The 26,949-nt window shown below is 41.3% G+C and overlaps 1 protein-coding gene across 4 annotated transcripts; it reads left to right on the top strand.

Annotated features, from left to right (window-relative positions):
• Positions 1 to 6,135: 6,135 nt before the first annotated feature.
• On the top strand, positions 6,136 to 26,739 carry LONRF3 (LON peptidase N-terminal domain and ring finger 3). 4 transcript variants are annotated; one of them, XM_030449031.1, is made up of 13 exons: positions 6,136 to 6,601; positions 7,670 to 7,788; positions 8,370 to 8,492; positions 10,588 to 10,743; positions 12,099 to 12,342; positions 12,927 to 13,017; positions 16,434 to 16,548; positions 16,960 to 17,081; positions 17,697 to 17,855; positions 18,878 to 19,040; positions 19,864 to 20,013; positions 20,743 to 20,903; positions 26,361 to 26,739. In XM_030449031.1, exons 1-12 carry the CDS (start codon positions 6,235 to 6,237, stop codon positions 20,899 to 20,901), a joined length of 1,968 nt encoding a protein of 655 aa, XP_030304891.1. In that variant the 5' UTR covers positions 6,136 to 6,234; the 3' UTR covers positions 20,902 to 20,903; positions 26,361 to 26,739. The 4 variants fall into 4 exon arrangements, with proteins under 4 accessions (XP_030304891.1, XP_030304890.1, XP_030304892.1 ...); XM_030449030.1 differs by lacking the exon at positions 26,361 to 26,739 and adding an exon at positions 20,994 to 26,297; XM_030449032.1 differs by lacking the exon at positions 26,361 to 26,739 and having other exon boundaries at positions 12,933 to 13,017; positions 20,743 to 26,297.
• Positions 26,740 to 26,949: the final 210 nt, after the last annotated feature.

Here is a 26,949-nt window from a genome sequence, read left to right on the forward strand (position 1 = left end):
TGAAGCATGTGTTTTAAGTCTCATTTAAATGCCATGGGACCACAAGTATTTTGCAAGAGTTTTGCCAAGAAGGGCCACATTCTTGTCATTGCCTGACTGAGTTTCCCCCCAACAGCAAAGACCAGGAAGCTGTGAGCAATGGCCCAAACCCAGCACAGGCTGTGGACCCTAGAACTACAGGATTTATCTGGCTGTCAGAGGTAGTTCAGAAACCATCTGCCACTGCCATTGTTAAGCATTGGCTGTCTGTAGGTGCTTTCAGAGTTTCCACCTCAGTAGTACCACCTGTACTTCTTTAATTTTTGTGGTTGTAGAACTTGCCCTTATCTCCCTCACTCCCTGCAGAAATCTGAAAATAAATTGTTGATTCAGGAGGCCTTTTGCACTCCCACAGATGTCTGTGTAGGAAAGGAAAGGATGACTTAGCTCTTGGATTTTAAGAATCACAACATGCATAAAAAGATATGCTTCAGAGACAAGGAGACCTCTTTGACAGCAGTCCCTACCAACGTAAAGACAGCTAAACAAATGTGGTCCAGAAAGCTTTTAAAGCCCAGGCATGTTTCATTTGCTTTGTAGGCTGCTCATCTATAATTTCCAGATTTGATCCACACTGCTTCCTAACTGCTTTGGTGTTCAGGTCACACCAAAGCATATGAAGAGGAAATAGCTCCTGTAACTTCAGGTGGACTGTAGATTGCATTCATGTGGTGTTTTCTTTCTGGTTTCACTTTGTAAAGCTTGATCATCTTCTTCCTGGGATTGCATTATCACAAGCTGTGAAACAAAGCATGCATTCTTCTATTTCTTGCTATAACCTTTCCTTTCTGAACACTGAGGTTTACATGGTTTTGAACTAGAAAGTTATCTAAACTGAGACCATAAGTGAAGTTTTTCAGAACAGAGCACTGCCTGGATGTAAAATGACCTATTGCTGGAGACATCTGAGAAGTAATTTTCTACTGGTCAGAGCAGAAGAATCCATAATTATATTTACCTTCTAGACAGTATATTCATTCAGTTGTTCTGTAACAGTAGCTGCCCATCTTCTCCAGAAATGGAAAGGCTTCCTTTCTCTGCAAGGACTGATGGACCTCTTAGACTTAACTTTGTCTTGCCACACATAAAGCAGGAGTTTACTGTCACTGGAGGTTTACCATGCACACTGAGGAGCACTTAAACATGGGACTTTTGTTCTTCTGTACTTAAAAGAAGTAATTTGGGCTTTCCTTCTGACAGCTTAGCTATTGCCACCAAAACAGCTAGTTAGGGGTGGCTAGTGGATAGTTCCTCAGTTTTGATAAAATGTGAACCTTCAAATTGATCTTAGTTTCCTCAGAACTCCATGGTGAATTAGTTAAGTATTTGTTCAGCATGGAAATGTCTTCCTACTTCACAATAAAAATACTCTATATTTTGAATTCCATTTAGTTTCTGACTTGTAGCCCTCTCATTCCAATACAGAACAAAAGTAACCTAAGAATCTAAGTCTGACCAGAAATTGTTTTATCCTCCTTGGTCTACATTTGATTACTCTTCAAGGACAAACTGAATCTCTCTTTCAGTATCATATGGAGAAAGATCTGTCCCCAGGTCTTGTCAGGCTGGGCACTCATCAGTCATCAATTAGGAATTTGGGAGGTTTGCATGGGAAAGGCACTGGTTTTTTTCCTGGTTACACACTGTTCATAGATCAATAGGTAATAAGGACCTTTCACAGGTCTATTGGTAGTTTTCCCTGAAAAACAAACTGCAGTGACACAGCTGCTTTCTCTGTTTGATGGTGCCATGTCTTTATTTAAAATGGCTAATGTATTTGTGAATGTCTTCATTCTAGAGAGTTCCTAACCATGGCATATGAACATCAATTTTTCCATTCTGTCTTTTAATTCACTTCCTGAAATAATATAGAACATTATGCCTTTTCTTCCAAGATTAATGGGTCAAAACATTTAAAATAGAACTTCAAGTTATTTTCCAATATAACTCATGTTTATAGTGCAGAAATGCCCACTGCATGCAGGCTTAGTCACAGTAGACAGGATGCAAAGGGAGAGTCCAAGATAGTTGCCAGAAATCATCCAGAGATTCATTAGAAAAATCACACAGAAGAACTCAGAGGTCTTCATGTTCTGATCTCTAAGTCACTGCAGCTTCCTGATGTAATGGTCAGACCTCCCTCTTGGTTTTTTGGTTTTTTTTTTAAATTGGCTCAACTCCATAAGCCACCAGTCCAAATCCGTTCTTGCCCATGGACTATCACAGTGTGTGCAGAGCACTTGAAAATAAAAAGCCATCTGTGGCTGTATTTGTTCAGTGACTTTTCACATCCCTGCTTCCAGTAGAGAAGGAGCTTTGTCAGCATGACCAGTAGGTTGGAATTTCACACTTGGGTTAGTTGTGTCTGAGAGAAAGAAACAGGTTTGTTTGTTGGTTGTTTTTGTCACCTCAAAGTGCAATGCAGATTACAGCTCTGGAAGAAGGTTGAAGAATGCAGTCATGCTCTCAGACTGTCTGTTATGCCAGCCATTAACTGCTGGAAGAAGATCAGTATTGTGCTCATTGTCATTAAAAGGAAGAAATCAAATCTCCCTTTGTAGAAAAATCATACAAGGGAGATGTGCTTTTTGCAGTGACTCACCTCCTAGCTCTACTTTCATCTGTTTAAGTGAAGCATAAAGCAGTTCTTGAGCTCATGAGCAATGCAGGTAGGTAGAGGGTTGCTTTTTTCCTTGTTTTTCTCGTTTTTTCTTTTTTCTTTTCCTTTCTAATCAATTATACCTCATTATCCACTGTTGCTCCCAATCCATGGATATATGTACAAATGTATGAAAATGCCATGATTTCAGGATGTTATATATAAAAAAGCCCCAGCATATCTAGACTGAGTACACACATACAATCTACTGTTTTTTTCTAAAACTGTCTTTGCACAGCCAGGCTTCCTGTCAGAATCAAATATATTGTAGTTGTTTGACTTCTAGTGAACAGTAAATAAGTTTCCTGGCTTTTAAATATTTTGCCATTAGTGACTGTACTGCTCCCTCTGCACTTGTCACACCCCACAAAGTACTAACATTTACCAAACACCACACATACCAGGAACTAGCAGAGCCAGAGCCATCTGGTTTCTCTCCTAAGAAGTCACAGAGCTGTTGCTCATAGGCCATCCGTGATAAGTTCTTAACTGTTTTCTGTCTTTGGACAATTCCAGGACTCCGAAGAGCACAGCTTCTGTTCTGAACCCTCATAAGGGTACAGCTTCCACCATGGGAGCAGCACATAAGCACAGCTGCCCTTTTCTCTTGAAATGCTTCAGCAGCATCCCTGCTGGTGTAAGAGAATTCCCAGAAGGACATTTCACAATGCTTTTTAGAGACTCATTTGTGTCCCAAGCACTCAGACTGTCAGCTACCCCTGCAGATGCTTTCATACATTGTAAACAGAAACTGGAAATTCCCTTCAGGGCACAAATGCTGATTGCATTTTCTATGATAATCCATTTCCATTCCCTGTATCTTGAATTCATGTGCTGCTAGAAACCCTCCCTGTAGACCCTGCCTTATCTCTTTAAGTGCCTGCTATGTAACTATGTAAATACAGGTGGCGTATCCCTGATAGAGAGCTTGTCACTGCATTGCTACTCGTAACCAGTGGTTATGTCACTTTCCCTCGCTTGAATAGGCTTTGACTCATAGTGGTTTTCAGGACAATGGTTATAAAATAACACACTGAGAGGTTGCTGAGACTATAGTTTTGCAATAGAGACAACTGTCGACCTCAAAAAGACAAGAAAGCATTTTTCTTTTTTCTTTTTGTTTCTCTTGTACTTTTATAGTATGACTTTCTTGCCTGCAGCTTTGAAAAACAAGAAGTCACTGTTAGCAAACACTATTTTAACTGTTCTGAAGGATTGCTTAACTGAAATTTTAAGTGCTTCACTTGTCCTACCTTTCTTTGAATTATCTGATGGAAGGTTGTGCTATACATGAGATTATTATCTGGCTCAAATGATGGCAGAAAGAATTACTGAAACCAACAGTTTACTCAATTAATCTTTTTCTAATGAAAGGACTTCCCTGGGAACAATAGTTAGATGTTGCCCTTTTCTCTTTTTTTCTGTTTATTTATTTATTTTTATAGATTCAGGAGCCCTAGAGGCAGGGCTCAGCATCACAGCAGTCAAAGACAATTGAAGAGTCTGATGGCTGTCTTCTGTTTCCAAGTAGACACCTGACTTTCTGTATAAACTTCTGGATTCCCTACCCATGGACACATAAAAACCACAAAATCAGACCTTGTTATGAATTTCAAGTGTGTATCATTAAGAGTTAAGATCCAGAATTTAAGTGGCTTTAACTTAAGTTTTTTCACTTTAAATCTAAGTTCATCTGAACTTTCTCAAGTATCCTCTCTAAACAGGATCTCACAGAAGACAGATTACTTCTCCTTTCTTCCATCTTTTGTCCTGTCCATTCAAACCCCCTAGTCAGGGCTTGTCCCTTAATACCTGCTTAGCTTACACAGTCTAAGCTGGGAAGTCCAGTCCACTTGTGTAAGAAATGGGAACTTAATTCCTTCAGTCCCTCTCTTGAGCTTCATGTGGGGGCCAACAGTATCAGCAATGGGATATCCTCAGAAATTTCAGTTTTTGCAGTGGATTCTAAGCCAGTATGAAAAGTACCGTGGGTTTTTTTGGGTTTTGGGGGGGGGGGGGTGAGTGTTTGGCAATGTGTGTATATATATCATCGACATTTCTAGAAACTGTAACTGCACATCTCTGTAAAACTGCACACAAAAAAACCCCACACGTCTTTTAAAACGACTGCTCCTATTCTAAGGTAGCACAGGTTGTCTTCTCCATAGGCTACTTTTAGCACCCACAGTTACACAACTCGTGCAATCCTTTCATGTAACAAAAATTGGTGGCAATACCCAAGTAGAAGTGGTCAGTACTGCTGGTCTTAAAACAGAAATAGATCATAAGGCATATATATGGGGTTTTATCTAGAACCTGGCACAGACAGGTGGATCTATGCAATAAGCCACACCGCATGACAAAACAAAACATGACATTTTCCTTCTAATGTTCTGCTTGCTTGTCCTAAAAGCATCATTACCCAACACTAAAATAGCTTCACTACTGCGTGAACTGCCTTAAAGAGAGTGATTGACTGTGTAACTACTGCCTTTAAAACTCCGGTTCTAGCAAGAAAGGGCATCCTGGTGTTCCCAAATCCCTTTGAACTGCCGTTTCTTTTCTATTACGGGAGGTGCCAGAACACCAGACCCAGGACACCGTTCAGTTTCTCACCGCGGTCTCACTCCGGACCCGCCAAACTTCACTTCAAGTCCCGTGTAACCGGGTGCCCGGCTCATCCCATCCCCGCGGCAAAGCCCGGCCCGGTTCGGTCTGTCAGGAGGAGGCGAGTACCGGTCAGCCCTACCCAGGCGGACAGCGGCTGCGGGCGGTGCTGAGGCGGAGCCGTTTCCCCGCCCGACGGGACTCTCACACCGGCCGGGCGCGGCCTGCCCGCCGCTCACACTGCCCCTTCGCCCCGGGCCGGGCTCGGACAACCCACCGCGGCTTCCCCAACAAATCTGCGTTGGGATCCCACCTGGGTCGGCGGGGTTCCTCGGCGGGTCGGGGTGGAAGGGGTCCGGCGGGGCTGTCCCCCCCTCAGCGGGCCGGGGCGGCTGCCGGCGCGTTACAAAACCGCCTGGTTTTGTAACAACCTCCAAGCGCTGACCAATCGGCGCCGCCGCCTGGCGTCACGTGCCCGCCTTTATATAAGCGGCGGCGGCGCGGGGCGCTGGTGGCGCGGGGCGGCAGCAGCATGGGCCGGTGGGGCCGTGCCGCACCCGCGCCCCCTCAGCTGCCGCCGCGCCCCGGCGTTCCGCTCCGCCCGCCCTGCTAGAGAGGGGCTGCCCGCCCGCCCGCCGCCATGGGCTCCCACCTGCCCCCCCCCGCAGCAGCAGCAACAGCAGCAGCAGCGCCCGGAGTCCCAGCTGGTGCTGCAGCTGGCGGCCGGGGCTCTGCAGGCGCAGAACTTGGAGCTGTCGGGCGGCGGCCTGGGGCCCGAGTGGCAGGTGCTGCTCCGGCGGGCCGACGCGCTGGCCTACGGCGGGCGGCTGCACGAAGCGCTGCCGCTCTACCAGCTGGCGTCCCGCCACCAGCAGCTGCGGGCCGAGCAGCTGGAGAAGCTGGTGGAGTGCCTGGCTCAGAGCGTCCGGATGAAAGAGGGGCTGCCCGCCGCCGGGAGCGGCCCCCCCCAGCAGCCCCGCGAGTGGGACGTCTTCAGGTGCCGCAAATGCCAGGGCTTCCTCTTCGAGCCCGTTTCCTTGCCTTGCGGACACACGTTCTGCAAAAAGTGCCTGGAGAGGGACCGGGCGGCCGGGTCCCGCTGCGTCCTGTGCAAGGAGGAGGGCGGTGCGGCGGGCGGGCAGCTCCTGCGGGTCAATGTCATCCTCAGCAACCTGCTGGCCAAGTGGTTCCCGGGCCAAGTGAAGGCTTCGCAGCTCAGGCACGAAGGGAACCTCTTGTACAAGGAGAAGAAGCTTCAAGCCGCCCTGCAGAAGTACAACGAAGCGGTCAGCCTAGGTAACGGCTCCCCCTTTCCGGCCGCCGCGGAGGGAGGGAGGCAGGGAAGTTTCCACCGGCCGAGGCTCGCCGGGACGGGCCGGGAGCAGCCCTCGGGGCAGCGCAGCCGCCGGCTCCCCGCGGAGGAGCCCGAGGGGAGCCCTGGGGGGGGGGGTGGGGGCTCTTGGGCCGGCGGTGAAACTGGGTCAGGAGAGCAGCGGTTGCGTAAGCCGGAGCCTGCGGCCCGGCCTCCCCTCCGCCCCCCCGCCGGCGCCGTTGTGTAACCGGCGGGACTGCCCGGGGGCACCGCGCCGCTCCCGGGGGGGTGGGACGATTCCCGGCGGGCGGCGGAGCCACCCTGGCTACCGGCGTGGGGCAGCGGCGGGGCCGGGCAGGTCCCACCCGCGCCCTGTGAGCGCCCGCGGCGGCGTGCGGAGAAAGTTCGGATGCGATCGTTGTAAGCGAGGGTGAGAGGCAGCAGCCGGCGCTGCGGGCAGTCGAGGGGCAAGAGAGAAAGTGTCAGCGGGAAGAGTTGTGTTTGAAACGCGGGGCTGCTCCAAACAAACCCACGCAGCCCCCGTTCCGCGCACGGCGGGTCCCGGCGCTACCGTACGCGGTGCGGGATGACTTTTCCGCGCTGCTGTCGAGTTACCCGTTCCTGTAGCTGCCGCTGGTTTCCCTGCTTTGAGCACGGAAAGGTCCTTATGTACCATTCATAAACTTTTGATACAGAAAGACTCTGAAACTCCTCCCTACACTACGGCTGCTTGCCACCTTGAATGGCTCCTGCACGTTTCTTCCAGCCTCGGTGGGAGCTGGTAATTTGTTGTGCGAGAGTCTCAGCGTTTATTTATGCAATGTTCCCTGCAGTTATATAATGCGTAGCTGACATTTTGTCTGGAGTTGCCCAAAGAGGTTTCCAGATTTCAGTTAGTACATAGTTATTTAAAGACTGGGCACTTTGTGGGTTTGTGCAACTTGGAAGCACCGATGTGTGGTTTAAAAAAAAAAAAAATAAAATCAAGGAATAAAGCTTATGTAACCGAGTTTTCATCTACTCCAATCAAACAATTTTTCTGTTTCCTACAGCTCCAAATGACCACTTACTCTACAGCAACCGGTCCCAGATAAACTCTACTCTGAAAGCTTGTGAAGATGCATTGCATGATGCTGAAACAGCATGCAGACTGCAGCCATACTGGTTGAAAGTAAGTTCTGACTCCACCTGTACTGTTTTAAAGCCTTGATGTTTCCCTGGATAGAAAATAGTTAGAATGGTCAGACAGCTGAATCTGAGGGTAGCTTCTTGGACTCTTGTGGATTACAGACTTTTAACAACAATATTCTTGGGCTTCCTGGGGAGAAGGAAGAGAGTGATAATCCTAGAGAATGAGCTAATGCTGTTGTCTTTGACCTGGATGAATAACAAGTTCATGAACTCTGTAAAAACTGAATGCTGTACTTACATAAATCTGCAAGGCTGTAATGACTGTTTTAGGCGGTCAGTGTAGGGGAGGTAGATTTCTCCAAGATCAGTTTGGGTCAGGTGCTCTCAGAATCAGCTTGAATTAGAGAATATCCCAGTTCTGCCAGCAAGAGGTGGTTTTTTTTTCATTGTGGTTGAAAACCCAGAGTGTGGTGGTGTCTAACCATAAGACATAGTTACCGTGATTCTTCCTGCCTAACTTTGTCTTCTCCAGAAAGGTCTGTTGTAGTTTCATCATGATTTCATTGCATATTGTTATGGCAAAAGAGTAAAACCTGCAACTATGGATGTGTTTCATTGCAGGGTCACCTAAGGAAAGGACAAGCATTAGCTAATCTGGGGAAAACAGAAGAAGCTTTAAGAGAGTTTTTATTCTGCCTTGCTCTAGATACTGGGAACAAGACAGCCAAGTCTGAAGCACAAAAGGTGAGTTCTCTAAATCATTGTTTTCAGTGACCATTCATAGAGGATAATTCTTTTTCCTCTGATCCCCTCTTTTATTAACACAAAGAGCTGGATAGACAGATGTATCTAGCCTGTTGTTCAAACTTGAGTTATGTGCCTTGCTAACTTGAAGATAGGGAGGTAGCAAGAAAATGAACTTGGCAGGCAATATGTGGAAGCTGTTACACATTTGTGCTGGCAGATCTGAAGCAAAACTGAATTTTTAACAATTGCCACCCATAGACAGTTTTGGTTCCTTATAGCCAGATTTCTAATCTGTTTCCTATCTTGGATATGTATTAGCAGTGGAAGAGTGAGGAAGAGGGGGAGTTGCTGTTGGATGTTGTATCAGGGCATTGACAGCAGAAGGCAACACGCAGCACCCCTCAAACTCCACTTGGGAGCAGCAGCTCTCCTCCTAGTGCTGGTTCTGCTGCTGAGTATCAGTGTGTGAAGGGAAGCAGCCAGCAGAGGAAGAGCTGTCTTAAAATAGCTGTAAGGGTTGCTAATAATTAATGCTAAATAAGCAACAAAATCGATCTATAGTGAGGCTTTTTCAGTAGCAGCCTAAATGTGGATTCCTAAATGGCTTTGGTGAAGACTGCTCTTTTCAGCACACCTCCCCAGATCTCTTGATTTCTTATGTGATCAATGTTTTGGCATTTGACCATTTTTTGTTGTTGTCATAGCTAAAAGGCTCAGCATTGCAGTGATAGCTTATGGTAATAAAATCTAATAGTTCTATTTTCCTTGTGCTGAATTTTCTTTTATGGCAGTGCATCCACATTTTTCTCCTGGCAGGATGGAAACTTTCAGGTTTCTGTGTGCTGTAATGCACAAGGCTTTCTAAAAGCACAGTAGAATTCTTAGTCTAGCACTGTTCATGGGGATAACAGAGACTGTAGTCTGGGTGGCTGTAGTGCAGCCAAATTTCTATCTCCTCATGAGATTTCTATCTTCTTTGAGTGTTCTTTCACCAATATTAGGAGCTTTTGTTTGGTTTTTTCCCCACTGGGTTCCATGCAGTCTTTCACAGTCATTGTATCATGATTTGTTCTCATAGTCCTGCTGGAAGCTTTCCTGTGCACTAGAGCAAGAAGAACAGGAACGGATTCATTTCCAAATTCAGACTCCAAATGGCCTTATCCAAGACACCTAATTTCTGAACAGTAGGGTTCTGAGAAAAAGTAGGCTTCTGGTGACAAAGAATTACTCATGCACTCGTCAGACAGAGTTCCTCCATGATGTAATACTCTACTGGGTCATTTCCAAGGAAAGCTGTTTGCATAACAATGACATACTACATTTTACCAAATTCTTCAGGTGTAGCTGTGATGATCTGCTTGTGCTAACTCTCCCTGTTAGCTTTGGTATAGTGTGATCCTGTGGAATCCTTGCCTTTAAAAAGAAATCTGAGCTGTTATGTGGCTTCCTCAGGCATCAGAGGGATCACTTCAGTTGTATGTGGAAATCAGGTTTTGGGGTGTGAATCTTTGATTGGGCTCTTGTTCTTTCCTTAAATACTCATCCAATAAGCAGTGCCATACAAGTGGCTACAAGCTGTTACTTGATACAGGTTCACTTCTTTTCTAATAACATTTTTCTGCTGCCTACATTTTTCTTTTTTGTATTGTCACATAAGTGAATTAAAAATAGCTACAGTTTACAATATCAGAGACATTTTCTTAACTGAAGTAGTATTAAGCCTGTGAGATGAGTGCTTTCTGTACTAGTAAACTCCAGCAAAAGCTGCTGATGTGCAGCAAAAACATTTAAGAAAGGAGTGAGTAATTTTTGGTGGGCTCTGAACTGCAGGGCAAGAGGATGAAGGCATGTGTGTGTCACATCACAGAGAAGGGTTAATAACTTCATGGGGTTATGTAACTGAAAATGTCTCTTGCTGTCTGTTTGGCTGATACTGCATTAGCTCTTGCACTTCTTTTTGTTCTTACCTTAGTCTAAAGGGCTCTTTAAATGGTTTTAGCAAAATCAGGGATGTTATCCAGCTATTGCCTTACTTGCTTTTTCATTTGCAAGGAAGGAACTAAGCAGTGAAGTGTTCTGTTTTATATCACAGCTTCTACTTAGTTTGTTTTCACTCATCCCGGGAAATGCTCAGGAACACTTACCCGATATCCTGCAGCTGTTGTCACATCACTCTAGATTAAAGGGGAATCTCCTAAATTCAGTGGGATCTGGAGGCACCAGCCATAACCTACAAAGGTTGCTCAAGGTAAAGATCAAGTCTGATGTGTGGTTCTTAATTTGTTGTGTGTTTGATGTTCATGTTCTGAAGCCTTCTCTCCTTTTCACCTCTGGGAGACAGGAGCATGGAGTTTTTTCTCAGATTTTTTTTACTGAGTTTCAAACTATACAAAGCCAAGTTGACTTACTGAAGTCTCTTTATCTAACTTCTATTAAAAAGTCTTGTGGTGGTGTTCTGATAAGTTTTAAGCCAGAATTGAGTGGGTACTATTCCTCTAATTGTCTTTAGCTCTTCCAAGCAATTGGTAGTGGGAAAGGGCCTCTGATTGGACAGATACCCTCAAAAGCTGTGAAATGCTAAAATTTAGGTTTTCAGCTTGAACTGTAACTGATGATGTCAGTGACAAAGTCATCCTGCATTCAGGTTCTGTTCACTGCTTAGAGGTGACTGTAGAGCCAGGTAAGATATATTGGCTACTCTTTAAGTTTGTTTCACAGCCATAGTTTAGTAAATGACTGTAGAGGTTTCCAGGACAGGGTTTCTAAAGACCACTGCTGCTTCAGTGAAACCTAAGCTTGAGGATAGGTTTTGCATGTACTGATTATGTAGAAGAAATCTTCACTAGTCCTTACAAACAAAGATGGTGGGTTTTAAGCAGTGATAAGAACAGTGACATTGCCTTCTGGAAAGGTTATTAGGATATTCTGAAAAGAAATCCTTTTGTGTGAACATTTCATGAAATCATTTGAGGGACAGTTCGTTCATCTTTCTGCATGTTACATCTCAGCACCGTTCCTGATCACAATCCAGTTTCTGCTTTCAGGTTAATCTGGGAAGTTGGTGTGACAAGTTGATTGGTGATGTCCTGTGTGATAGCTACTCACAGGTTGCTCTGTAGCCATAATGGGATAAAGACTGATTGTTTTTTACTTTACAAAAGAAATCTGTCATACTGAAGGAAGCTCTGTGCATCCCTCTGTTATAAATTTTGTATGTTTATATTGCTTAAAATAAAATCATTGTTTTGATAGTTGATGCCATGATACAACTATATGCAATTTTCCATAGGTTAAATGACAATATATTTAACTTGAGATCTAGCCAGATTTTTGCCTGAATCAAGTTTCACTACCAAGCTATAAAGCCACATATAAGGGTTGAAAATATTCAGTGCCATGGCAGGGCAGGGGGGAACAGTTTGTTTGCATTTTTTTTGTTTCATTAAAGCTGGGTCTTGATAGAGCAATTCTCAAACTGTTGCTTGCTGACTAAAAAAGTCCTTCCTGGTGATCTGTGGTATTAAAGACTTGTGACCAGTTTGGGTTTTTTTCTTTACCCAGCTGTCAGAAGATTGGTCTAATGTCAGTCCTCTCTCTGCACAGGTAAATGTGGAACAGAAAAAGGGTTTTCCCATTCAAGAGGAACCAAATGTAGCTTCTTCTGGTAGTTTGAAGAAATCCATACAAATCACAGAGAGCAAAAAGGACTGCTCAGAGGAGGAGAACAAGCTCACCTCCATGCCAGAGTCTGCCTTTCTCATTTCTGAGAAGTGCAGCCTCCTGAAAAGGAAGTGCTGCTCGGAGGAGATGCGAAATGCTGAGGTCCCCTGCAAACTGATGAAAAGAGGTATGTGCAGTTACACATGGGATAAGTTCCATGGCATGCAACCAATGTAAAATTTTGCTTTTGTAAAATTCAGAGGAAGAGGGTCCAAATTACTCTTGAATCTAAAAATGGGGCTAAGAAGGCAGAGCTCCAAATCTTTTAAAGGAGATCAATGCTGTGTATGGTCTTGGCACTTTGTGGATCAGTTAAAAAGTTTAAGAGCACAAATTCTCAAATGATTTTTGTTATATCTGGTCTTGTTTTGATGCTGTGGGATGTATTTACAATGGTCTGACAGAATAATTTGCTGCTTCTTAGACTTCCAACACTAAAAAAACATTTTGACATTACTTGCTAATGCAAGGCTAAATTCAGCACTCTGTAAATGGGGATAAAGCCACCAAAATGCAGGGGAGGGAAGCTGAGGAAGGCAGAATTTGATGCTTTGCACAGCAATTACTGCACTGATGCCTAATGGTTCAATAACTTGGAAGTATCCACAATACACATTTAAATATCAGGTGCTGCTTGTAGACACAGGGGAATACAATTGTGTTTACATAGTTCTGTTCAATTACATTATAATGTTTTTTTGTTATTGGTAGATACAGTTGATACTAAGGGAAGTAGTACTGGACAACATACTCCATTTGAATTTGTGGATCCATCAGATTTGGACTGCTCTCTATGTATGAGGTATCCATTTTTTTCTTATTAATATCTTTAGGATTTAAGCTGTAACTCTTCCCATTTAGGACCTAGAGATTTTCTAGCTTACTTGTTAGTTATTTTTCCCTCTGACTTGAAATGTGTTTTTTATTACAATTGTTACTTCAGTGATGCATTTCTAGATCTTTGGTTCTGAACACTGATGATGAAGGGCAATGTTTTGGTCTTAAGTTAATGGCTGATTGGTAAAGGGCACATAAGGTCCCATGAGGGTTGAGCATGTTAGTGGAGGTGACTGAAAGATTTCCTCTCTGCACTTACTCACGCCCACCCACTGACACACAGCACAAAAAACATCAATTTGTCCTTTGGAATTTGTAGAGCCATCTATGATGTTGCATAAGCACAAAATAGCTGAAGAGCCAAAGCACATCCTATAAATATTCCAAGTTTGTAAGTAAAAACACCATGCTGCTTTTGCAACTGGAGGACCATGCAAAGCACACAAGAGCATGATTCTCCTGTGTCATGACATGTGTTCCTGAGTAAACTAAGGGCATCATCACTCCATGATCTCTTCCAGTTAAACAACAGTTATTCTTGAGGTTGGCAATGACTTGATAAAAGCAGTAGGATTTGTGAACTACACCTGCTTTACTACTTGCTTTGTAAAAAACATTTTAAATCTGCAAATATATCCATGTGGGGTTTTGCTACTGACTTAGAAGCAATTACTGGAAAGGTGTTTTACAGGGGTCTTGACCTCTGCAGTGAGTGTTGCTCAGGTTTAACCTTTAATTACCCAGGTTTATCAATAATGCATATTTGCATTACTTTTGCACTACATTTAAAATTCATAAAATAGCAGCCTTTTTGTGGATTTATTCCTGAAGGCCTGGGCTTTGAGAAATCTGGATGTGTTGTTTGTCTGCAGGGAGGTGGGAAGGGGGCTTCAGTGTATTTCAGACAAACTGAAAACCTTAGGGATAAAAACTGCTGTGTTGTTTGATTCACTTCTGCTTGGAATAAATCAGATCTGCTCCCCTCTCCCTCTATCTGCCTACAGCTCCAAAAGTTTATACAGCTGTTAAAGCACTTGATACTCCTAAGAGCAAAACTTTCCTCTAACAGGAAGCCACACAGTCTTAGCTGGTTTTAATGAGTCTGCATGTTTGGGATCATTGTGTCCACAAAGCATTTTTCAGATGTTTTTAATAAAATTAATTAGCCCCACTTCCTCATCCTCTGTTAAATCGAAACAGCCAGACTCCAATACACTTGTGAAGGAATTGGCTCAAGGCTTCAAGGCTTGCTGATGCCCTTACAGTACAGATGATGGTGATGCTGACCTGGTAATTGCAATCCCAAAGACAGGCCTTGTAATCCAGAAGGATGTTGGCTTTGTTAACATCACTGCAACAATGAAGGCTTGTGCTAAAGGAAGCTGTCACAAGGTCTTGTTCTTGCTATTCATGCAGATTGATTATAATTATTTCCTGCCATGTTCCTCAGAAGTATTTTGGGGATTAGGATCCTGAGATACTTTGGACTAATTACCTAGTAACCCACTGACCTGTTGACAATTAACTGCAGGAGCTGTTATTAGCCTGGTTGTCTGATGGAGAGGCCAAGCTGTCATTGATCTACATTCACTCCAGCAAGCACAAAATAAAAAGTAATAGTCAAAGCAACACAGTGCTGAGAAATCAAGGAGCATTACTCAGCAGAAGTGATTATGTAGTTCCTGCTGTTACAGTAGCTCAAAATGATGTCATGAGAAATCTTGCTGTATAGTGGCTCACAAGGCTTGGTCCAGGTCCCCTTAGAGTCAAAAGGAAAAGGCTGCTGCTGGCTTTCATGAGAACTAGAGCAAAATCATGCATTTTAACAGGAGTTCCTTGTCTTTGTGCTAACATTGCAGATTAAGTAAGTCACTGCTAAGTAATTACATGAATAAACCAGTGCTTACTGACACATGTGGTAGAATTCAGTGTTTTACATAGTTCAAAGCCTTAGTGCAGTGAGGGTTCTCTTGGTGAAACAATTAACAAGGGTTTTTAATTACACAGTCAAATTGCACTAAGGTGTGGTATTTTTTATACTTGCAATATGTTCCCTTGCTTAAATGTCAATAAATTTAATAACAAATGACATATAATTGGCTATAGCAAACTTGTTAAGAGCCAATTATGTTCTTCAATAAACTCATCTTGTTAAAGATGCTAATAAATGTGTTTAGATTTATAATTTCCACATGTATAATAGAACTTAGTGTACTGTTTTGATGGACTAGCATTTTAAAGTAAACTTAATGCACTCAAATTATAATTAGATTAATATTTCAGACCTTGAAATGTTTAGACAGTATCATAGAATCATAGAATAGGCTGGGTTGGAAGGGACCTCAGAGATCATCGAGTCCAACCCTTGATCAACTACCACCACAGTCACTAGACTATGGCACTGAGTGCCATATCGAGTCGCTTTTTAAATGTCTCCAGGGACGAAGAGTCCACCACCTCCCCAGGCAGCCCGTTCCAATGTCTGATCACCCTTTCCGTGAAAAAATTCTTTCTAATATCCAATCTGAACTTCCCCCGGCACAATTTAAATTTTATGTTCTAAAATACAGTGTATGCCAAACATCTTCATTTCTAGTTGTGAATGTTTTCTATTAAAAAACCCAAGCTTTCCATATTATTCATATCACCTTACAGTACTTCCTGGCAAGGAGGCATTGCTTTGCAGTATCTTGTAATCGTAAGAAACAAAAAATCCTTACATGAAAATAAGGGGCACAGAGGTACTTGAAATGAGTAAAGATCAGTTACCATGGTACTTTGGAGATCTGGCCTTATCTTTACATATTTTTCTAGATGAAATATGAAGGTAATGCCACTCTTCTTCTAGAAAAGCAGTCATTTGAAAGTTAAAACCTGTAAGTTTCAACAAAACTGCTTTCCAAGACCACATAGAGTTGGCAATAAGAGTTTATTGCAACCACTTATGTGGGCTATGACTGCAAATAGCTATTTTGTGCTTAGCTGTACTCAAGTAATCACATGATTTCCACAGCAATAGTTGTGTAAGTATTGCTCGATTTCATTAGAAAAAGTCAGATGATCCAATTCAGCTTCTATTTATCACTCACACAGAGGACAATTAAATCCTGGCTTGTTGGAAGTTAATGGCAATGCCCCTCTCAGGTTCACTGAAGTCAGTGTTCATGGGCTGCATTTCATGTTAGGTGGCAATAAAACAGTCTGTAAGCTGAATGAACACAGAAGTTGATTGAAGAAATGAAAAGCAAGGGACAGCTTTACTGCTGAAGTAGTCAGTAGTTAAATAGAGAATGAATACAGCTTTTTCTGGCAATGGCTTTTTCTCTTACTTTGGTAGATGATATTGTTGTCTTTTTGGATTTTTTTGATTTTGCAATTCAGGCTCTTCTATGAACCTGTCACTACACCTTGTGGACACACCTTCTGTCTCAAATGTCTTGAGAGATGCCTGGATCACAACCCAAAATGTCCCCTGTGCAAGGAAGGACTCTCAGAGGTAATAATATTTGGATTTTCTCATCATAAACTCAAAGGCACAAGATAGATTCAAGTATCACTGTCTGAAATCTTTGGTATTTCCCAACTCATAAGAAATACTACATAACTTGAGAGGAATGTGACTTTTAAAGGTTTGTGTGGCTTACAAAGCATGGATAGTCTCCTCTGTTCATACCTTAGGGCCAGACCTGTTCTTAAAAAAATCTGTAGCTGTTTTTACTCCCCAGATTTTCCAAGATAATGCCCATAACATAGAGAACAGTTCTCTCTGCCACTCTTTGGTGGCAGTGCTAGCTTAAAAGAGCATTTTGATTTGCTATAGATGAAAATTGAGCTGACCTCCTTGTGCACCGTACACTTGGAAATGCTAGATGTGATCTGTAACTGCTTGTGTGTGTTTTTACTGCAGTGCTTGGCCATGAGGAAATACTGTAAAACAGTCCTAATGGAGGAGTTAATAGCTAGATATCTTCCAGAGGAACTCACTGAAAGAAGAAAGATTTATGAAGAGGAAATAGCAGAGCTTTCCAAGTATGTAATCCTTTTATGGAAAATTCAGTCTTTAATCTCACTGCTGTTGGCTGGTGAGTGGCTCCTGCCACTGTGGAGCACAAGCTGAGATGCTGACAAAGCAGTTTCTTTGTTGGTATTGTGTGACTCCAAAGAGAACAGGGTACAGGTGAAACTGTGCTTTCAGTTAGCATCAAAACTGGGCACTGAACTAAACAGCAAACAGATGTAGAAGAAATCCAGAAGGCTGCTGTATAAACAAATATCCATGAAAGCCACAGAGTAAGACAATAGGTGGAAGTAGTCTCACAGGCTGGGGGTTGGAATGTACTGGGTAGGGAAGAAATGGGATTAAGGAAAATAAATAAAAGCAGTAAAAGAGAGGGATTAATGCTCTCACTAGCAAAACCAAAAAGCATAGCAAAAATTCTTGGGCTAGTAAGTGGGACATCACTTCCAACAACATCTAGTCAATTAAGGGGAAAGTAATTTCAGCTTTTACTTCATTAAGAACTTTGTTGAAGATGTTGTGATTTCTATTTAAAGATATCTTACATTTTATGCAATAACCCTTTCTTTAAAATTATTTTGTACCTTGCCAAATGTCCTATCTGCTTTTCCCTTTCTTTCTTACAGCCTAAATAAGAATGTTCCCATATTTGTCTGCACAATGGCTTATCCTACAGTCCCATGTCCTTTGCACATCTTTGAGCCGTGTTACCGCCTGATGATTCGGAGGTGCATGGAGACTGGCACCAAGCAGTTTGGGATGTGCATCAGTGACCCTGTAAAGGGGTGAGTGAGCAGCATGCTTGGATGTGGCCCACTCAGTCTGGAGGGGAGCAGTAAGGTTCATGGCTGTGGGATCTGTCACACTTTTCCAGTAGAGAAAGTTTCTTCCTAATCATGCCACTTAAAGAAAGTGGGAAGACTGAAGTTTGTCTCTTGAGCAGTTAGATTCTGAGTAATAAGTTCTGCCCATTTTTCTGAAACACGTGTAGCTAGTGTGTGCTGTATGATGTTGAGCTCCAGACCTCTTGTCATATATGAAAAAAGTGCCTTTTCCACTGGTTGGAATGTGAATGCTTTGGCACAAGAATTCAAATTGAAACGGTGGTAAGGTGTGCTGTATGGTGGGTTTAGGGTTTTTATTATGAAAAGAATAGCTAAGCTATTGGGATATAATTATAGCCTCGCTATTGTATCTCTCTGGCATCCAGTACAGTCACAACAGGTCCTTCCTAAGGTCAGACAGGCTGAGCATTTACATGGAACCATTTAGAGTCAGACTGCAATTGGACCTTGACATCTGTGTATTTAGTATCCCTCCCTTCTTTTTATGGTATGATACCTACGGGGGATGAATACACCATAAGAATACAATGTACATAAAATACACAGGGCCAAAATAACATCTGCTGAAGTTATGGGAAGCTTTTTTCATTATAGACTTCTTAGCCCTTCCATAAATCTGATATTCTGATTTGCACTTGTTGTTCTGTATGAGTTGACTGAACACAGGAGGATTATGGAGAAGGTGTGTTGCCAAGATTGGCAATTTTCAATTTCATAAGATGTTCCCTGTATTCCAAAACATGCAGTTAATGTTAATCAGATTAGACAGCCTGAATCTTCCTGATAGTTTTGAAAACAATTGTGGAATAATTAGAACTGCAGCAGGTCAGTACTGTGAACAATAGAAATGAGCTGACACTGGTAAATACCTTTGTGGTAGGGCCTGGCTGTATGGCAGTTCTGTGGAACTAAGGGTGGAGAGAATAAGACTTGTTTACTTGCTTTTGTTCTGATTTCAATAGGTTTGCAGATTATGGCTGCATTCTGGAGATAAGAAATGTGGAATTCTTTGCTGATGGTCGCTCTGTTGTAGACAGCATTGGCAAGAGGAGATTTAAGGTGATAGAGCACAGCCAGAGGGATGGCTATAATACAGCAGATATTGAATACATTGAGGATCAGAAGGTAAATTTAGTAATTCATTTAAACATGTATTACATGTGAAACTCTAAGCACATGCAGTTGCAGTGAGATCTTTTTTTGTAGAATAGTTTCTAGTAAAACAAATTTTACTAACTGCTTCTGATTAAAGATGAGAAACATGATAGAAACTAAAGATACAGATACACTGTCCATACACTGGAGAAGATTTTACCAAGGGGTTTGTAGCTGAAGACAAAACTAAGAGAAATCAGGACAGTATCTTAACACTCTTACAGATGAAGTAACTGCCGTTTCAAATGGGGTGAGGAACAAGTTGCCTCATTTTGCATGACACCCAATTAGAAAGCTCTTATTCAGGTAAGAAGGAGCAGGATTGGGTCCACTACATTATCAATTCTTTATGTTAATTCTTATTTTAAAAGTATATATGTAGTCAGAGTATTCTGGGTGATGTATAAGCTTTTGATATACAATGGAGAGATAAATTGTCTACTATGAGGACCTGCTATCAGTTTGTTAAAAAGTTTTGCACAGTCTTCTGTGTTGTAGGATGCTAATGTAAAGGTTTTTTCACATAGCAATCTGGAAAGAGCTTGTTCAGCAAATGGGTGCCTTTGGCTTAGAGTTTAAGGTAATAAAGTGAAGGATTTGATAGATTGGGGTGGAGGGCAGAGAGCAGAATAGGGGAGGGCACCCAAACTAACTTTTAGAACTTCTCCCAGAACTCTCTTGGCATGCTTCTTTCTTTTTCCTTTTCTTCACTCTTCTAAAAATTAACATTGTCCCTTCCCCAACGTGCAGACTGAATTAGCAGTGACCTTCCCCTTCTTTTGACTCATTTCAGGTGCAAGGACAAGAATATGCTGCATTACTTGTTCTCCATGATTCTGTCTATGATCAGGCATACATGTGGTTTAACTCCCTCAAGCAAGCACTCAAGAGTCGAATTCTCAGTCATTTTGGTCCAATGCCAGCCAAGGATCCTGACCCACAGGTACACAGAATCAGTGGCTTATGTAACTTTTAGAGACAGAAATAGCAAGAGTAGCTGATAAACTAGGAGGCATCGTGTCTGAAGATGAAAATGTGAATACTTGTCATTTATCCTGCAAAGGCCAAGTATCTTTAGTTATGTTGCCATAACTTAGCAGCATAATTATGTTGTTCATAACTGTAGTAGCAGAGTTGTGAACAAAAAGCTTGGGTTTAATGTTGGTAACTTCCTGAGACTGCTTAACTGACTTTATTAATCCCAGGAGACTAAATGCCTTTTTGCCTACTCCCCCCAGTTAAATAACTGAGACAAAGTAGACAAGAGGAAACTTGGTTCTCTTGTTCAAGGACTGCAAATGGTAGGGTTGGTAAAGCAACAAAGTATAGCAGCAGAAAATAAGTAGTGTCATGAAGTCTGAAGAAGGGGGGCAGGAATCCCAAAGAATTGGTTCAATAATAACTTAGAAAAAAAATACACTTAAAATATCTAGAAGACCCAACCTGTAAACTGTAGCTAGAAACAGAAATGCATTTCTTATACCTTTGACATCCTTTTTTCAGGAAGGGTGCAACTTGGTTGTTTTGTTTCAATCTGACCTGTAGTTACAAACCAGTGAAGCATCCTGCTGGCTAGCTTGCTATCAAATCACCATTTCCAAGTGAAATCTTCAAAAACAAGACCTTACCATCCACGTGGATTCTAACTTGTATTTTTTCCCTCTTGCTGCAGTCGAACCCTAATGGGCCAGCCTGGTGCTGGTGGGTCCTGGCTGTCCTTCCACTTGAGAACAGAGCTCAGCTCCCTTTCCTTGCCATGAAATCCCTCAGAGACCGCTTGAATGGCATCAGACGTGTCCTTACCTTCATGTCACGTACGAGATCACGGTGATGGTGAGAAGGAGAGGAGCTGTGAAGTCTCCCACAGTACTTGACTGTAGACTGTCTCTTGTAACTTCATTTAACTGCAATAATGTCTTACAGATTGGAGTGTCGGGATGTTTCAAGCCTGAATTTCAAAAAAAATGAGTTATAAAGAGCAAGGGATGTTTATGGATACTTCAATAGTTTCCATTTGGAACTCGGAGATGATTATTCAATCACTGCACTGCTAAATTAATAACAAATGTGATAGAACAAAAAGTGATCTTGTTTGCCATAAACCTTTTAAAACACTTAAGAGGTTTTTTAATTTATTTTGTTTTTATTTTTTAGTGGATAAAGGATAAACTGTGCAGTTTAATGTGAAGCAGAAATAATGTTAATGCATTATTTCAGTGAACTGCAGTCTTTTATTCAAAATGGTTCAGGTTTTATATAGCATTGTGTAAAATAATGTTCACGACTTCCGTTTGATAATTTATTTTTGCACTATGATTTTTTTGTTTCAAAATGTATATTATTTATGTGTTTATTCTCTAAAGGAAAGTGAACTGCTATATTTATTTATAGTGTTTTTACCCTGTATTTATGACTCGGGACAAAATGATAATTCTAGCAGTGCACAGGCAACTGCTTTGATAATTTTTCAGATATTTGTGTTCAAATACTTTGAATGTTTTTCTACTTATCCCCAGTTCTACTGTAGCCTAAGAAGGATTTTTTTCCCTCTGAAACAGCCTGCCATGAAGTCTTTGAATGCTCAGATTATGTCTGAGCTAATTCAAGCACAGTTATTGGAGCTTGATCCTATGCTTGCAGCTCGGTTCCTGGTATCCCAAAGCAGCCAAGCATATGCTTAACTTCAACCATGAGTGTTCAGGTGCTTGGGTAAAATGAAGTCTTGATTGGTTGATGGAATTGGGAATTGGCCACAGTGGTGACAGAAGGATCTATCCCCTCATTTTTCACAGAACAGAGAGTAACTTGGAATTGAATTTAGATATGAACTTTTTTTTTTTTTTGCAAAAATGGATAATGGCTGCAAAGAACTGTGAAGAAAGAGCCATAATATATAAAAAGTGTCTTCTAAAGAAAACTGGAAGTACTGGTATCATTTCATTGTAGGTTACTACAGAGGTGTGTGTTTTATTTACATCAGTTTTTGTTGCTGTTAAAGATCAGTTTTCTTTAATTGTTTGGTGGGAATTGGCTTTGGTGTGTGTGCATGGGGGGGAGAAGGGAGTCATTTTGAACTAGAGGATGCTGAGGGCATCACATGAGGAGGGTTTGTGTCACATGAGAAGGAATATGTTGTAATAAATTCTATTTATTTCACCCCAGCGTTCAGGTTTCTGTTAGCTTCAAGTCTCTACCCAGCCACTCCATCTCTCAAGAGATTGGGTAGTGTTGCTAATAATAGTTAACTCAAGGAAAACAAGTGGATTTTAGCATGATTACTTCTAGCTAGCTAGTAAAAATAGGGCACAAATGAGAATAGGAGGTACCTGGGGTTTGATTTTTATTTTTTTTAATCATATACTTGTTTTGCTGTTCTTATTGCTCTCAATTGTATCACTTTCTGGGACTGATCTTGCTTCCATCTGACTTGAACTTTCACAGATTTCAGTGTGGGCAGAACTGGGCCTTTTATTCTAAGCTACTGTTTTCCTTTTCAGTGGCAAAAAAATAGATCAAATTGAGAATGTTATGAAATACTACAAATTTCTTTATTACTGTTATCCAGAATAGCACTCTTTGCATTCCATGCCTTTATGGAAAAAATGCAGTGGAATTGAATGTCAGTTTTCCATGTGCTATTCCATAATCATTTAATCAGAAACATTTATTAGTTAAAAGTAATTTTCACACAGCTCAGTTTCCATGAAACTCCCTTTGTTCCCCCTCAAGTTAAATTCATTAGAACTTTTCCATCAGGTTACCAAAGAAATGAATGGAAGACAAACACGTTCCAAGCATGTGGTGCAAATGGAATGTGCATCCTGTGTTTGCATTGGGCTATTCTGGAAATGCTACAGCTGATTCCCATGCTGCTGGAGTGCTGCACTTCTTCCATAAGGGGGTACTTCATGTGCTTCTCTGTAACCAATGCATAGAAATATAAACCTGTCCTGAGCAGTGACAAGTGTGTGGTGGCTGAAACCTGCTATGGAATCTCTTTAGGTCATTAATTAAGTGATTTCTGCTTCTTGGAAGTGAAGCCAATTTAAATGCAATTCTTCCTTAAACCATTATGTATTATTGCATATAACATAGGGGGCCCATAGTGCTCCCACAGGAAAAAGCTGTCACTTTGTTACACTAATCTGTGAGAAAAGGAACTGAAATAGCTATTTTAAACTGTTTTCTCAGTGACCTCATTGTTTTTTTTCCCTGCATGCTACATACTCATATTATGCCTATTTTGTTGAACTGGCATGGAAGGAATCTTTAATTTTAAAAGTGGATATTGTCTTTTCTACCAGCCTTGAGTAAAGCTGCCAGAATTTTCTAAGCAGAAACTTGTGTACATGCCCTAAATCATGAATGCCCAGAGCATCAGTTGCAGCCTGGGGGACCCTGGACCTACTGCCTGTAATGATACAGTTGATCTGCATATGCACAACAACTCAAACACATCAAAAGAGTTCATCTATACCAGTACAGTAGCTTTGTCTGGGACTGCTCTATGCCCTCACATCCTAGTATAATGGTTGAAGTCTGCAAATTCCATAAGGATGAGGAAAAAAAAAAAGAATACTGATAAAATGGGTTTGCTGGGGAATACAAACCTGTCCAGTATAAGCTGGGCAAGGAGTAGTCTTTACCTGCAGTGAGCTGAGAGGTTAAAACTACAGGAATGAGGTTTAAAAGCAACAAAAAAATATCCTCAGTTATGCCACAGTATTGCTTCCTTTTTCAGTTCTATTAATCAGAACAAGGGTGTTAAGGCAGCATTTATTATGGGCATGAATAAACAGCTGAACAGATTTTAAAATACCTCCACTTTAATTATAGAAACAGCATCAATCAGATAAAGCAGTAATTGGGGGAGTGTTTTAATTCAGCTTCTCACATTTTTCTAGACATGTAACCCAGTCCAATAAACCAGTCTTGCTCATCTGTTACAAAGGAAAATTGTGAATCAAACTTGCCTTTCCTTTGTGGCCAGAAATATTGATCAATCTTTGATGTGAGGGTGTAAGTACAGCATTGCCTTCTTACTAGTCCCCCAAATAAGTCCATATCTATTGAGCCTACATCACTGAGTTAGGATTACTAAAAGCAGTAGAAATTTTATTTCCAAATATGACCAGTGCACCTTTAAAAAACAACCCAAAAAACCAAACAAAACAGGGAGGGGAGATGATGGGAACAAAGAAGGAACCAAGAATAGATCAAACTAAAACCTGAGGAAGCAATCTCCTGCCCAGTATCCTAAACATTTCCAGACACTTATTTAAAGGTTTAGATTTGCATTTGTAAGATACAGTTTTGATAATTTGAAGTCACTTTTCTCTAAAAGAACTGTTCAACAAAATACAATAAAATAACAAATGCTGGCTGGATCACCTTTCCAGGTCCCTGTACATGTACACCATAGAGTTTCTAATTAAAGCAGTCAGAAATTTTCTTTAGGAAGTAATCCTAATTTTTCATTCCCAAATATAGACAGAGTTAAGAAACTGAAAATAACTTTGCCTTCTCTTATATGCTCCTTGTGTCCCTCAGTAACTTCAGGGGGTTAATGTTTCCATGGAAATAGCTGATAGCTTGGCTAGCATGACTTGACTGAAAGTAAACCTGAGGCAGGACTTCACTGAGCAGGAAAAATAATGCAACCTGACACAGTTGTAGAAAGCAGTTCAGTAGTTTTATAAATGACATGATAAAATGCTGTGATAGGCTATTATCATGCAAAGTGTTAGATGTGAAAGTCCTTGGATTACTTTTTTTTTTTTTTTAAAGTGCTGATACCTTCCATTACCTTTTAGCAATAAGAGGCAGCAGCTGCCATGCTGATAGCTGACCTATTGCTTGGCCTATCTTTCTCTCTGTATGACTACTTACTAACAATACCTGAACCATGGATTTCTTAATCCAAAGATTATTTTAATCTTTAAAAAGTATTAATGTGGATTTAGATGTAGCAGGTCTGGCTTAATCTGTGCTGTAGAGAAAGAGCTTTGTAAAATTTTGTTGTAGATGGTCTTTTAACGATTTCTACTTGGTGCTGAAGTTTTTCTGGTGTTTAAGTTAATGACAGACAGGAGTTGTATTTAAATGCAGTGTTTAGGAATGGAGAACATGTTCACAAACTCTTATTTAAAAAACAAATGTACATTAACTACAGGTTTTTGTGCATAAAGCCCCAATGGAACTATACGTGCTTAGGGCAGTGCTCCCCATTCCCCCAGTCCTACATCAGATAAACTCAATCCCTGCTCTCAGCCCCAGCTTAGTTCTCATTTAATGCCAGCTTCCCAATCTAACTTGTAACTGGCACAGACATAGTTTAGGATCTGGGGTTTATTCCAAAGCCCAGTAAATCACTGAAAGTCTTATAGCTACAGAAAAATGGTAGCTTCAGCAAAGTCTCTATACTGAAACACTTTGCGAAATAAATATTGTCTGGGTACAAAAAAACCTAATCTGCTTAGACAGGATTAAAATGGTGAATAATAAAAAACCTGAACTATTACATTGAGTTCCTCATCCAGGTATCATGTGAAGTGCTTACTAATGTTGGAGTTTCATAAGGTCTAAAGTAACTTTCACATAGAAGTGCCTGTATTCTGTTGCCATTCTTGAGCTTTTTAATAGTCATAGCCATATATTTTATAAATATAAACATATGCACCTTTAAATCTTTACATTCAATTTGCAGAACAAAGGTTTACAGAGCAGAAGTGTAGCAAAACCAATGTAATAGCTTCTAGAATTCCCTGGTGTGGAATGGGAGAAATACACAAAGGAGGAGCAAAAGACTATCTGTGTAAGATGTCTTAATTTGGCACCATATACTTGTCTATTCCATCAAGATGTGTGGTTACAAGAGTGCCAGAAATATATCTATCAAGCCATTTTAAATAAAAAAAAAAAAGTTTTGTGGACTTGTATATTCCATTTGTTTGTAAAACATCCTTTTGTGCACTGTAATGAACTTGAAATGAATCTTAAGTTATACTCTCATATCACTGAACAGAGTACTGTTCAGCTACCTCTACATAAGGTTGAAGTAATTTGGTTTTTTTCCAGATTTGTTCATGTTGTCATATAAAATATATTTTAAAAAATCATAGTCCAAAGAACCTGTATGTGTTTGTAGATGTACTTATAACTATGTTGTACCAACAAAGTCTGTGTGGAGAGTTGTTTGCTAATTAAAATTTTTGTGTTCTTTACTCATTGGCTTGCATAAGGAAGAACCACAGTGGTGAACAGACATTACACCTGAGTTGCTTTTTTTAGGTGCTTTATATGAAGGAATAAAGAACAAATCCTAGATGCTGCAGTCACACAACAAGGAACTAAATCCCAGCAATGGAGTTGTCCCAAGATCATCATTTCTAAAGGGCATCCACTGCTTTCTGCCCTCTTTGCAGTAGCACAGGAAGAATAATGGGCAGAGAGCCTGGCTCACAGCACTGCCCTGCACTTCTCTGGTACCTCTCCTGCATTCCTGCTTGCTTTACAGGTTTCTGTGATTTAAAACTAAACCAGGATACCTTTTCATTTACAATCTCAGGCTAGAAGGAACCCTATCTGCAATTAAGCTGCATCTGTGAAGTGATGAAAGGACAATTTTCAGTGAAGATCCTTTGACAAGAAGTTTGATAGGATTTTCAAAGTTCTTAATTTTCCAGAAAAATCCAGGGAATAGTTTTATTTGTAAACCTAGCAGTGAGAGGAGTGATTCCATATCTTGGTTTACTTAATTTGTGTTAATACATATACATTTGTGTTGCCAAAAGTTTTAAAGGCTACATATGTTTGGGCTGCTCGTTTTGCCTTGTCATTTAATCAAGATGTGACATGCTTGGGAGCTGCTGCCCAAATC

This window comes from Calypte anna, chromosome 4 (genome assembly GCF_003957555.1).
Source record: "Calypte anna isolate BGI_N300 chromosome 4, bCalAnn1_v1.p, whole genome shotgun sequence".
Classification (NCBI taxonomy): Eukaryota; Metazoa; Chordata; class Aves; order Apodiformes; family Trochilidae; genus Calypte; species Calypte anna.

Coding starts and splice junctions, on each gene's coding strand:
- LONRF3 (XM_030449031.1), top strand. CDS start 6,235: ATGAAAGAGGGGCTGCCCGCCGCCGGGAGCGGCCCCCCCCAGCAGCCC. Junction 7,789..8,369: donor TGCAGCCATACTGGTTGAAA/GTAAGTTCTGAC, acceptor GTTTCATTGCAG/GGTCACCTAAGGAAAGGACA. Junction 10,744..12,098: donor ACCTACAAAGGTTGCTCAAG/GTAAAGATCAAG, acceptor CTCTCTGCACAG/GTAAATGTGGAACAGAAAAA.